The 13,725-nt window shown below is 53.8% G+C and overlaps 1 protein-coding gene across 1 annotated transcript in view; it reads left to right on the top strand.

The window, feature by feature from the left end:
- The window catches only part of ONECUT3 (one cut homeobox 3), a 27,590-nt gene extending 14,490 nt beyond the window's left edge, over positions 1-13,100 (top strand). The window contains exon 2 of the mRNA XM_023183680.3: positions 7,345-13,100. Within this exon, the coding sequence (XP_023039448.2) occupies positions 7,345-7,637 (293 nt within the window). The 3' untranslated portion in view covers positions 7,638-13,100. The remainder of the gene's footprint in view (positions 1-7,344) is intronic.
- The last annotated feature ends 625 nt before the right edge of the window (positions 13,101-13,725 follow it).

Raw genomic sequence — 13,725 nt, 5'->3', positions numbered from 1 at the left:
GAGGTGGAGGTGGTGGAGGTGAAGGTGGTGGAGGTGGAGGTGGTGGAAGAAGAGGTGATGGAGGAGGAGGTGGAGGTGCTGGAGATGGTGGTGGAGGTCGTGGAGGTGGAGGTGGTGGAAGAAGAGGTGATGGAGGTGGAGGTGATGGAGGAGGAGGTGGAGGTGCTGGAGGTGGAGGTGATGGAGGTGAAGGTTGTGGAGGTGGAGGTGATGGAGGTGGAGGTGATGGAGGTGGAGGTGGAGGAGGTGGAGGAAGAGGTGATGGAGAAGGAGGTGGAGGTGCTGGAGATGGTGGTGGAGGAGGAGGTGCTGGAGTTGGAGGTGATAGGGAGGGTGTGGTGGGATAGCACTGACATTGCTGGTGCAGGAGTGATGGTGGAGGAGAGGACAGAGGTGGAGGCCTCATTGGAGGCTGGTGGAGGTTGTGTGGCAGAGGTGGCAATGGCGGGCTCTGGCAGCATGAGGCTGGTGGTTGGTACCAGGGCCAAGTCCAGGGCTTCATTCCAGCTCCCTCGTCCCCACTCTGAGCCCCATCAGTCCTTCTCTCCAAGCCTCGGTTTTCACTTCCACCCAAGGGGCCCAGAACCACCATGGAATCTGGGGTTGGCACAGGGGTGGCCTTTAGGGCTGGGGTGGGGGTGACCCTGATGTCGGCTGGAGTGCTGGCAGGGGTGAGGTGGCGATGGTGATGGGCAAGGGACGCACGGAGGGGGCGTCCAAGCGGCCCCCCTACTCCGACTCACACCTCTGTCGGCGGCCGAGGGGGATGGGAGCCATGACAAAGCTGCTCGCGGTAAACAGCTCCGACTGGATCGATCTGGGCTGTGAGGAGCTGTAATTAGATTGAACGCCGGGAAGGGGGGCAGCAGAGCCTCTTTTTGCTGCGATCGACAAAACGCGAAGTTTTTTCAGACTCTGCCTGGCCCGGCCCCTCCCCCAGCCTCTGCCTCTGGGGTCCCCATTAGCCACCAGATTGGAGCCTGGGAGGTGGGGTGGGAAAGGGACTATCTGCATCCTGCCTCCCTCCCCCATCTAGGCCAGTGGACTCTGCTTTCTGGGATGCCCTGTTGGGACTGGCTGGGAAAGCTTGGGGGGTGGCTCACATTCTCTGAGTAAATGAGGAGAAAACTCCCTGCCTTATAGAATTATTGTAAGGATTGAGGCTGGGTACTGTGATTCATGCCTGTAGCCCCAGCACTTTGGGAAGCCGAGGCTAGAGGATTGCTTGAACCCAGGAGTTAGAGACCAGCCTGGACAACATAGTGAGACCACATTTCTACAAACAAACAAAAAACTTATATATATGTTTTTGTTTTTGTTTTTGAGACAGAGTCTTGCTCTGTCGCCCAGGCTGGAGTGCAGTGGCCTGATCTCTTCTCACTGCAAGCTCCACTTCCCGGGTTCACACCATTCTCCTGCCTCAGCCTCCTGAGTAGCTAGGACTACAGGCACCCGCCACCATGCCCAGCTAATTTTTTGTATTTTTAGTAGATACAGGGTTTCACCATGTTAGCCAAGATGCTCTTGATCTCCTGACCTCATGATCCAGCCGCCTTGGCCTCCCAAAGTGCTGGGATTACAGGCATGAGCCACCGTGCCTGGCCTGGTTGTTTTGTTTTTTTTTTTTTTTTTTTAGACAGAGTTTCGCTCTCGTTGCCCAGGCTGGAGTGCAATGGCACAATCTCAGCTCACCACAACCTCCGCCTCCCAGATTCAAGCAATTCTCCTGTCTCAGCCCTCCTAGTAGCTGGGATTACAGGCATGCACCACCATTCCTGACTGATTTTGTATTTTTAGTAGAGACAAGGTTTCTCCATGTTGGTCAGGCTGGTCTCAAACTCCTGACCTCTGGTGATCCACCTGCCTTGGCCTGCCAAAGTGCTGGGATTACAGACATGAGCCACCGTGCCCGGCTGTTTTTTTTTTTTTAATTAGCCAGATGTGGTGGTATGCACCCATGGTCCCACCTACTTGGGAGGCTGAGGCGGGAGGACTGCTTGAGCCCAGGAGTTCAAGGCTGCAGTGAGTCGTGATTGCACCACTGCACTCCAGCCTGGGCGACAGAGCAAGACCCTGTCTTAAAACAAAACAAGAATTATTGTTAAGAATTGAGTGACCACATACACGTAAAGCTCTTGACACAAAGATCTTGTGAACTTTCTGAGAAGCATTTGTATTTCTGTCCCTACTGTAAATGTAGGATGAATTTGTGAGTAAATTGCTAAGTAAATGAATAAATGAGTGAGTGAATGAATTAAACATTACAACAGGTGAGCGAGAGGGCCTCCCTTGGAATTTCAAGGCCCCGGTTGAGTTTTGACTCAGCTTTCCCTTTGAAAGAATGGAGGACTGGGTCCTCTCCCGTAATCCTCATGGGGTGGCCGAGTGCCAAAGAGGTGAGAGGTCAATTCAGTTTTTTTTGCATTTCCTTCCATGTTTCTTTATGCAGATAAAGTATAAACATAGGTTCTTGCCTCTCCTTTCATACATAAAAGGCTCCCTGGTACACTGATCACCCTTCAGGTTTTCCTTTGCCATCTTTTCAGATTCACAGCCATACCCTCCCTCTCTGTCAGTCTCTCAGTATAATTACAAATACAGTCTGTTGCCTAAATTAGCATTTAGTAATTAACATTATGCTTTTGGCGAACATGGTCCACAGATGAGCCATGTAGAGTACTAGGACTGCATTTCCTTTCCTGTACAACTCTTTGATTTTCCAGGAGTTGATAGCTGCCAAACCAAAATTCCTCCCATGCTCCCCAACAAAATTTAAAACCAACTCAATGGGACTTTCCATACATATTAGGTCGTCTCTGATCTGGGTGGGGCTCCCCTCCATACCCCGGGTCCTTTTGTCTAGCTGTCTTCCAGCGTCCTCCTCATCCTTATTTGGAGGACCCCTTTTCTCTTTCAGCTAGGATAGATCACATTTCCTGAATCCCACACCATCCTTTTTTGATTTATCTCCTCGTTTGAATGGAACACATCCTCCAGTAGCTTTCTGAGAAAGGGTATATGGGAAGTCAAGTTTTAGAGTCCTCAAACGTCTGATTATATCTTTTTTTTTTGAGACTGAGTTTCACTCTTGTTTCCCAGGCTGGAGTGCAGTGGCACAATCTCGGCTTACTGCAACCTCCACCTCCTGGGTTCAAGCAATTCTCCTGTCTTAGCCTCCTGAGTAGCTGGGATTACAGGCATGCACTACCACACCCAGATAATGTTGTATTTTTAGTAGAGATGGGGTTTTTCCATGTTGGTCAGGCTGGTCTCAAACTCCTAACCTCAGGTGATCTGCCTGCCTCGGACTCCCAAAATGCTGGGATTACAGGCATTAGCCACCGAGCCCGGCCGTGATTATATCTTTATTGCACCTTCATGCTTGATGTTTTGATATTTAGCAATTCTAGCTGAATTAACTTTTCCTTGAGGCCAGGCATGGTGGCTCACACCTGTAATCCCAGCACTTTGGGAGGCTGATGCAGGCGGATCACAAGGTCAGGAGATCGAGACCACGGTGAAACCGTCTCTACTAAAAATACAAAAAAAATTAGCCGGGCGCGGTGGTGGGCGCCTGTAGTCCCAGCTACTCAGGAGGCTGAGGCAGGAGAATGGCGTGAACCCGGGAGGCAGAGCTTGCAGTCAGCCGAGATTGTGCTACTGCACTCCAGCCTGGGCGACAGAGCAAGACTCCCTCTCAAAAACAAACACACAAACAAACAGAAAAAAACTTTTCCTTGGAACTTTGAAAGCCTTGCTCTATTGTCTGCTAGTTTTTGCAAACCCAAAGCTACTTGGATTCTTGATCCTTTGTATGACATCTGGCTTTCCACTGGACGCTTTTTAGGATTTTCTCTTTATTCTTGGTGCTCTGAAATTTCACAATGAGCCTTCAGTGTCTTTTTCATTCATTGAGCTGAGGACTTGATGTCTCACCCCCATTTTTTTAGAGCTGGGGTCTCACTCTGTTGTCCAGGCTGGAGTGCAGTGTCACAATCATACCTCACTGCAGCCTTGACCTCCTGAGCTCAAATGATCCTCCTACCTCAGCATCCTGAATAACTGGGTCCACAGGTGTGAGCCGTCATGCCTGGCTAATTTTAAATTTTTTGTAGCAATGGGGTCTTGCTATATTGTCCAAGCTGCTCTCAACCTCTTGGGCTCAAGTGATCCTCCCACCTCAGCCTCCCAAAAGTGCTGGGATTAGAGGCATGAGCCATTTTGTCCAGCCTATTTATTTATTTATTTTTGAGATGGAGTCTCGCTCTGTTGCCCAGGCTGGAGTACAGTGGTGTGATCTCAGCTCACACCTCTGCTTACTGGGTTCAAGCAACTCTCCTGCCTCAGCCTCCCCAGTAGCTGGGATTATAGGTGCATGCCACCACACCCAGCTATTTTTTTTTAATTTTTTGTAGAGATGGGGTTTCATCACGTTGGTCAGGCTGGTCTCGAACTCCTGATCTTAAGTGATGCACCTACCTCAGCCTCCCAAAGTGCTGGGATTACAGGAAGGTACCACCATGCCCGGTGGGTCTATTTATTTTTAAAAATTATTTATGTATTTTAAGAGAGAGTCTTACTCTCTCACCCAGGCTGAAGTGCCGTGGTGAGATCATGCTCACTACAGCCTTGAATCCCCCGTCTCAAGTGATCCTCCTGCCTCAGCCTCCCAAAATGCTGAGATTACAGGCATGAGCCACTGCACCTGACCACCTTTAAACTGGAAACTCATCTTTCAATCCTAGATTTTTTTTTCATTATTTGATCATCTCTTCCTCTGTTTTTGAACTGTCCCTTGATCAGGTGACAACCCTGCTTCATCTTAATTCATCCTCTAACATTTTATTCTCTTTCATTTCCCATCTTTGCAGCTGCTTGTGTTCCATTTTCTGGGATATCTGCTTAACTTTTTTTTTTTTTTTTTTTTTTTTTTTGAGACGGAGTCTCTGTCTCCAGGCTGGAGTGCAGTGGCATGATCTTGGCTCACTGCAACCTCTGCCTCCCGGGTTCAAGCGATTCTCCTGCCTCAGCCTCCCGAGTAGCTAAGACTACAGGCACCCGCCACCACACCCGGCTAATTTTTGAATTTTTAGTAAAGATGGGGTTTCACCATGTTGGTCAGGCTAGACTCTTGACCTCGTGATCCGCCCACCTCGGCCTCCCAAAGTGCTGAGATTATAGGTGTCAGCCACCGCGCCCGGCCAATATCTGCTTAACTTTATCTTCCAGTCCTTACATGGAATTGTTTTACTCTGGCTATTACATATTCACATTTTAAGAGCATTTCCTCACTCTCTAACGGTCGCTTTTACTTAACAGCATCCTGTACTTGTTTCATGGATATGATATTTTTCTCTTACCCCTCTGGGAATATTAATTATATCTTTGCCTGCCTTGTCAGTTCCTTCTGAGTTTATTCCTCCCCCACCAAACCATTTTTCTCCATTGTTCTCCCCCCTCCTGCCTCCCTCACTCTCTGTCTCTCCCTCTCTTTTTCATGTTAAGACACTTTTCTAAAATGTGCAGTAACCCACAGGCATCACTTGCATTTAATCGTAAAACCTGAAATCGCAGTTAGAAGCCCCACATGTTCCAGGTCAGAGGGAGTGAAGTGTGTGTCAGCTCACGCCCTAGATGGGCGAACCTGTTGTCCCCAAGACATGAGTCACAGCAGAGGGAACATTCATTTATTTCTGTGGATGTGTATGGACATTGATCTAGCATGTCATGTTCCAGGCTGTTCTGCAACCAAAAGAAAAGCTCTCTGTGCCATCCCAGTAGGCCACCAGAGCTGGCACAGAGAAGAGACTAGGAGCAGTTAGTCTAGTACAACCTGCACCACCGGCTGCTTCTGGGGGTCACAGAGTAGCTGGGACTCTGGGATTTTGATGAGGGCAGGACAGCCTCTCCAGCACCACAGTCCAAGACTGGATGCAGGAAAGAAATTGAGATTCTGATGGAGTTTCAAGCTGATGCCACAGATGAGACCATCTGACTTGTGGCCCAGCTCCTAGGTGGGGAAGCCTGTGTTTTGTATCCACTGACATGCACTGCATTGAGGGGAAGGGTCCACTTTCCTGCTGGAGCAGGAAGAGCAGGACTCAATTTCAGCCCTGCCCCACCACCCTGAGCCTTTGCTTTACTCCCTTTGCAAATGTCTGGTCTGCAGGCGGTGGGGCAGCCTCCTTCAGCCCTCTCCCTAATCTGTGCGGGCTGGCCGAGAGGAAGGGTGACCTGCTTATCTGGAAGAGGAAGAGGTGGTCCCGACACTCCTCCTAAGTCTTCTTCCTTAGATGTTCTGTGCTCCAGAGGGTCCACTGGGTGCTCAAGGGAGGCCAAGTCTGGGTGGTCTCAGCCTGTGGATAGGGGCAGGGGCAGTAGGCAGGGATTCAGTGTCAGAATTGGGCTGTGAACTCACAGGGTCCCTGAGGGTATCAGGCCTTACAGGAGTGTCCCTGCTGCTCATTCGTAGAGCTTGGTTGTCAGAGCCAGTTGCCGTGGCACATGCCTGTAATCCCAGTGCTTTGGGAGGCTGAGGCCAGAGGATCACTTGAGGCCAGGAGTTCGAGACCAGCCTAGGCAACATAGCAAGACTTCCCCTCCCCAAAAAAAGAAAAGAAAGAAAGGAAAGACGCTGGTTGGCCCATCATTTCTGGGGAAGGTTGCTGGGTTTTGTGATGCACCCCAGGACCTGGTAATTAACCAGTTATTTCACCCAAGTCTACACTGAGCCAAAAACTCACATGTGCAGTTTCCATGTCATTTCCCCAACACCCCCAGGTTGGGACTGCAGAAAGGAGAGGAGAAAGTTACCAACACCAATTTCTGTGGTCCTTTAGGTCAGGAGCGTTTGAGGGGAGGATGGGGTTTTGGAGGATATGAGGCTTGGGGGGTGCCTGAGTGGGCTCCATGGAGAAGGGGGCTGGCTGGAGGGAGTTGTGCCCGTGCCTGCAGAGGGGCGCTCACACTGTGTCCCCTTCTTTGTCCTCCCTCCACCCCCACCCCCACCCCATCTGCTTTTCCTGCCTGTCCTCGCCTTGGATTCTGTGTCCACCGCCCTCTGGCTGCATCCTGGACTTTCCTGGTGTCTTCCTGTTGACCTTGCTGTTTCCCTGTCTCTGTCTCTGTGCGTCTCTGTGCGTCCCTGTCTCCCCCTCTGCCTCTCCCTGCATTCCTGTTCCTCCTGGGCTCTCCCTGGGTCCTTATATGCATCCGCCTTTCCCCAACGTGTCCCTTCTCCCCTCCTCCTCCTCCTCCCGGCGGCGTGCGCCGCCTGCCTCTCCCCGGCCGGCCACACGGTGGCGCTGTGTCCCGCTCGCCCGCCCGCTCGCTGCTCGCCCGCAGCCTGCAAGCGCAAGGAGCAGGAGCAGCAGAAGGAGCGCGCGCTGCAACCCAAGAAACAGCGCCTGGTGTTCACCGACCTGCAGCGGCGCACGCTAATCGCCATCTTCAAGGAGAATAAGCGGCCGTCCAAGGAGATGCAGGTCACCATCTCGCAGCAGCTTGGCTTGGAGCTCAACACCGTCAGCAACTTCTTCATGAACGCGCGGCGCCGCTGCATGAACCGCTGGGCTGAGGAGCCCAGCACGGCCCCCGGAGGCTCCGCTGGTGCCACGGCCACTTTCTCCAAGGCCTGAGGCGCCCCGGCCCCGCGCCCTCCCTGCCTCCACGGCCAGGGCGCTGCGCCCCCACGTCTCCTCCCCTCATCCTGCCGGCCCGGAGACCCGCCCCCAGGGGGCACCTGGAGGGGGTGCTGTCCGGGCCCCCCACACCCGGGGAGGGGGAAGCAGCACACCCCCCAGCCCAAGTGCACAAAAAGGGTCCCCCTCCTCCCTCCATGCCCACTCCCTCCAGGCCAAGGAAGCCCTCCACCCCCACAGAGGAGAGGGAGCGACAGAAAGGGGTTCCCCAGCCCCCTCTCCATTCAGGACGCCCAGAGGGCCTCGAGAAAAACCAGGGCTCACTGTGTTGTCCCCTAAAGCGGGTCAAGAAGCACATACTAGAAATATAAACCGGGTATTTAAAAAAGGAATTTTAAAGAATAACCCCTCCTCCGCCAGATCCCCTGCCCCCCGCCCCCAGGGAGGTAGAAGAAACCTTCCTTCCTCCCCACCCGCCCTGGCCCCCCCACTCCAGAGACCTCAGCCCCTTCCAAAGTCGCCAAAAACCCACATCAGGCCGGATCCTTACGGTCCCCCACCCTCCCCAAAACCAACCCCACCCGCTGGCAGGACGGCCCCTGCGGCCGAGAACTGAGCTGCCCCTCCCAGCGGCCAGGATTCCTCGTGCCAAGAATCGCCTGCCTTAAAGGCTGGGGAGGGGCCTGCGGCGGGCGCCCAGCACCCACGGGCGAGCACCCTTCCCACCCCATCCCAGGCCGCAGGGGACGGGGGGCTCCCACATGCGGGTAAACTCCAGACGCCCTCGCCCCGCCACCTCTGTTGAGTTCACTTTACCTTTAGGCACCTTCGTGGAGCGCAGGGAAGGCCGCAGCCCCGGACACGGGAGACCGCGCCCAGGCTCCCCGGAGAAAGGGACCCCGACAGAGAAGGCGCCGCTGGGGCCGCCCGGAGAAGCCCCTCTGCACGGGGCCGTGGAGCCGCTTCCTGCGTGGAACCTTCTGGAATTGACCGCCCCCCCTTTCCTCCCGCTTCGGGGGCTGAACTGGGCTTGCAGGGGGCAGCGGAGTTGAACCTGGTGTTGGTCTCCACTCTCGCCAAAGAGAGAAGAAGCTGAAGAAGGTGGAATCTGCTTGCTCCAGTTTTTGCCAAAATATTTACAAGTGGGAAGGGTCGGAAATGAAGATGAGCGCCCCCCCCCCCCCCCCCCGCCCCCCCCCGCTCCTCTATTCTGGTCTGGGTGACCTCCGAGACTGGCCGGCCGCGGGATCCCAGGAGCCCGCCTCCCCCGGGGGTTCAAGATCCGAGGCCAGAAGGAGCCCCCTCCTTGAAATCCCCCCACCCATCGGCTGCCTCCCAGGGAGGAAGCGGCCCGCCCACCCCCCTTGAAAATGCAAAAGACATTTCTAGTGAAATGCCCCTCCCCTCCCCCAGGTAAAGGCTACCTCACTCAAGCTCATGTCTGTGATTGGAAAATCACGCCTGATACCAAAGATTTCTCCCAAGGATTTGTGCTGGATGACAGGATTCCCTGGCCTGGGATCCGGCTCGGGGCCCCGCCTGCCGGGTGCCACCCCTTCCCCAACGCGAGAGCGAGAAAGAGAGAGAGAAAGAGAGAGAGAGAGAAAGAGAGAGAGAGAAAGAGAGACCGGGAGAGGGAGGGAGAGGATCGTGAGGTCGATGAGTGCCTTCTTCTTGAACCAAAGACGTGTATGGAGTGTTCTCTTGTCCTTATCGACTCGCTCTGCTCTCAGCTTTCCAAGCGACCGGATCTGAGTGATGCTTCTAGAACATTTGGGTGTTGGGGGGTTCCTAATAGTAGAAATGGTCCCCATTCCTGCTCAACACCCCACCTGTCTCCCCGACACAGACACACATGCAGAGAACATGCAGACACACACATGCAGGCACTCACAGACACTTGCACACACATACATGTGCACACACATGCAGAGCATGCATGCAGACAAACGCAGGCACACACACACATGAAGAGATGTATGCAGACACGCAGGCACCACATACAGACCCAGACATGCAGATACACACACATGCACACACTGGCTTCTGTTCTTCTGTGGTGTCACTGGGTGCCAGCAGCTCAGTATCTCCCACCTTCCACTAAAACCTGGGCCTCAGTTTCTCTCCTGTCCCCACCCCTAAGTTCCTGATGGATAAACCTAGAGTTGTCCTGTCCACTCCAGGCCGGACTGACGTAGCCTATGGGCCCAGCAGGTACGGGGCCCACGTTTTAATTTATTTTAAAAAAGCTTTAGGTCAGTGGCTGGGCACGGTTGGCTCACACCTGTAATCCCAGCACTTTGGGAGGCCGAGGCCGACGGATCATGAGGTCGGGAGATTGAGACCATCCTGGCTAACACGGTGAAACCCCATCTCTACTAAAAATACAAAAAAATTAGCTGGGTGTAGTGGCGGGCGCCTGTAGTCCCAGCTACTGGGGAGGCTGAGGCAGGAGAATGGTGTGAACCCGGGAGGTAGAGCTTGCAGTGAGCCGAGATTGCACCACTGGGCGACAGAGCAAGACTCTGGCTCAAAAAAAAAAAAAGATTTAGGTCGATTTAGGTCCAAGAAGGTGCGGACCTATTCAACATACCATATTATTTGTTTTTATACCAAGGTAGCCTATAGATATACAATGTTTTAAATTTCTCTTTTAGAAACAGGATTTTGCTCTGTCACCCAGGCTGGAGTGCAGTGGTGCAATCGTAGCTCACTGCAGCCTTGACTACCTAGGCTCAAGTGATCCTCCCGCCTCACCCTCCCAGTAGCTGGGGCCACAAGCATGCACCATGCCCAGCTAAATTTTTTAAGGGATTTCTTGTAGAGATGGGGGTCTCGCTATGTCGCCCAGGCTGGTCTTGAACTCCTGGCCCCAAGGGGTCCTCCTACCTCAGCCTCCAAAAGTGCTAGGATTACAGGTAGGTAGACATTTAGTAGAGGAAGGGGCTCTTAAAGGCAATAAAATGCTTCTGATCCAAGAGAATCACGCTGCAGCCCTGGCCCAGTGAGCTTCTCAGAAAATCGATGCCTGGGCCTCAGGCACTGGCCAGAGCATGGGCCTGGCAGGGGGTGGGTCTCCTAGATGCCCTCTGCCTGGCTTCAGGGCCCCAAGGGTCAGACACTAGGGGGCCTCCAGTTTCCAGTTTTGTTCCCTGCTGTAAATTTAGGACTTGACTTGGGATCGTTCTCGTTGTGGAACGTTTTAGCTATGCTGAACTGTGGTCAGATCGGGTCAAGCCTCTGGGTCACAGAAGTGGCCCAGGAGCACTTTGGGAGGCCGAGACAGAAGGATCGCTTGAGGTCAGGAGTTTGAGACCAGCCTGGGCAACACAGCAAGACCCCACCTCTACAAAAAATATAAAGTGGCCCAGGACTCCTGGGTCCTTTTCAGATATCTTCATCTCTCTCACACACACACACACACACACACACACACACACACACACCTGTTCCCGGCCCCATCCCAAACTTGGCCAGACCCCCCTCTATCCCCGACCCGCCCCCCAGCCCCTCGGGCCCTCTCCTGCCTCCCCCCAATGCCCACTTGGCTGTCACATACCAAAGAGCATCCATTCTCCATGCAGGGAACAACACCTCCAGCACAATTCCTTCGAGCCTTTGACAATTTTCTCTGAAATACCTCAAAATATTTAATGTATAGTTTATGTGATTTAAAAGAAAATCCTTAGCTAGTTTTTGGAATACGTGACTTGAAGCTTTATACCGTTAAATTATAATTTTGCAGACGATGGCATGTCGTTTCTTTGACGAGTTCCGTGGGAGACGCATTGAATGTCAGGGCTGGAGATGGAAAGTCAGAGGGAGCGCGATCGCGAGAGAGACTGTGGCAGGAAGGACCAGCGGCGTTTACAGATTTCTTATTTAAACGAGTCCTTTAGGAAAGAGAGGGGGAGAGAGCGAGCGAGAGAATGAGAGAGAGAGAGGCAGAGAGAGGCAGAGTATATCTTTCTGTTCTCTGGCTTGTTCTGTTTCTTGTTTTCTGGAGTCATGTCTTATAAGAGTATTTATTATTCTCTGTGTTCTGTGTTCAAATGTAATTTAAGAAAAAAAAAAGGAAGAAAAATGCAAAAAAAAAAAGAAAATGGAATTTGAGTTGGTGCATGACTAATGTACTCTTTCTTGACGCTAATTGTAATGAAGTGGTCGGGGTGGGGGGCGGGGGGCGTGGCCCGGTTCCGTGTCGCTTCTGTGTGTCTGGTGCCCAATCGGTGCTGTTCGGTGCTTTTTCGTTACTGTTTCTTTCCTCCTTTCTAAGGAACTGTGTCCAGCCAGGACAGGTGGATGGGCCTCCAGGTAGAGGGGGCAGGAGCAGAGCCTCAGTGCCCAGGTCTCCGCCGCCTCCCAGCCCCGAGATGCCACCTGCCTGCCCCAGCCAGGTGGGAACCAGCGAGCCCCCCTCCGGCCATTCCTGGTTCTTGGGGGCGCTCTGGTGTCCTCCACGTCTTAGACCACCCCAACCCCGCATCACCTGGTTGGTTTCACTTTAGCATGAACTCCCAAGTGTCTTGTTCAGAGGAGAGAGACAATCAGCCTATTCTTGTCTTGTTGCCCAGGGCGGTGGGGGACGGGGGTACGCCCCAACTTCCTGAGATCTGAAGGACCCTCCTGAGGCCCCCAACAGCAGGCACCAGCACCGCCCCCCCACCCCGGCCACCTCCACCCAGACAGCCTCAGCCTCCCCTCCCTGGGCTGGGCATGAGTCCGCCTTTCTGTCCTGTCTGGGAGTCAGGGGTGTACGCCTGCAGAGACCCCTCCCTCCCAGCCCACTTTGGGAGCCTAGAGAACAGAGGACCCCCCAAAATCATCAAAGGGGGCTCTGGGACAATGTCCTCTGCCTCTGACTCCTCTTGTGCCGTGAGGCCATGTCCCTGAGCCATCCCCAAACAGCCCCTGGAGGTGGAAGGGGCACAGATGTGCTGCCTGGGAACCGAGGCTGGAGGACAGAGCAGCAGGGGAGAGACTAGAGGGGCCGCTTTCGGGGACAGGCCCCAGTAGGGGGGATGGGGAAGCTAAAGGGGGTGCTTCTCACCCCGTAAAGCAGAAAGCCCCGGTCTGGAGGGCTGGGCCTGGGGCTGGGGGCTCAGCCGACCTGAAATCTGAAATGATGCCGGTGCTGGGGTGCTCCTTGCACCAGTCGCAGGTTGGGCCATTTCACATTCTCTGCCCCAAGTGGTTTAAGCAAAATCAGGCCAAGAGATTCCTGGGGCTCCTCCTTGTGGCCCTGTCGGACCCCTGCAGGGGCTGGTTTTGGTGGAATGAGCTCAGCTGCGGGTGAGGGAAGAGCCAGTAGGCCCTGCGGCCTTGAGTGTTTTGAACAGACTGGAACTGAGGGCTGCTTTCAGGGGAGACACCACTTGGACCCTCCAAAGTCCCCTCCCCTCCAGTGACAGGGGAGAGAAGCCCTTTTCCACCTTCACCCTCGGGCGACAGGCTTAAAAGTTAAAAAAAAAAAAAAAAAAAGTCTCGTCATTGTTAACCATTGCTGTGCTGGGTTTGTTGATTTGTTTTTCTTCAATAAATTATTTTCTAGTCACTCATCTGGGTGTGTGTGTTGGCCGACGGGTCAGGCACAGATGCGGGCACAGATGTGGGGCGGGAATGAAACTCACCCACCTCAAGGCTGGGGTGGGAGGACGGGAGTGCAGGGAAGAGGGACTTTGTTTCCACCCAGCTCGCCCCTCTCTGCTCTTGAGTCCCATCTTCTTCCTGGGCCAGCAGCCTGCTCTGAGCCTCCACCGCCCACAGGGAATGGTTAAGAATCAGAAAGAAGGCCGGGCGCGGTGGCTCAAGCCTGTAATCCCAGCACTTTGGGAGACCGAGACGGGCGGATCACGAGGTCAGGAGATGGAGACCATCCCGGCCAACACGGTGAAACCCCGTCTCTACTAAAAAATACAAAAAACTAGCCGGGCGTGGTGGCGGGCGCCTGTAGTCCCAGCTACTCGGGAGGCTGAGGCAGGAGGATGGCGTAAACCCGGGAGGCGGAGCTTGCAGTGAGCAGAGATCCAGCCACTGCACTCCAGCCTGGGCGACAGAGCGAGACTCCATCTCAAAAAAACATAAA

Source organism: Piliocolobus tephrosceles, chromosome 21 (genome assembly GCF_002776525.5).
Source record: "Piliocolobus tephrosceles isolate RC106 chromosome 21, ASM277652v3, whole genome shotgun sequence".
In the NCBI taxonomy this organism is placed as follows: domain Eukaryota; kingdom Metazoa; phylum Chordata; class Mammalia; order Primates; family Cercopithecidae; genus Piliocolobus; species Piliocolobus tephrosceles.
Note: the sequence above shows the minus strand (reverse complement) of the source record. Positions and strands in the feature narration are given on the sequence as shown.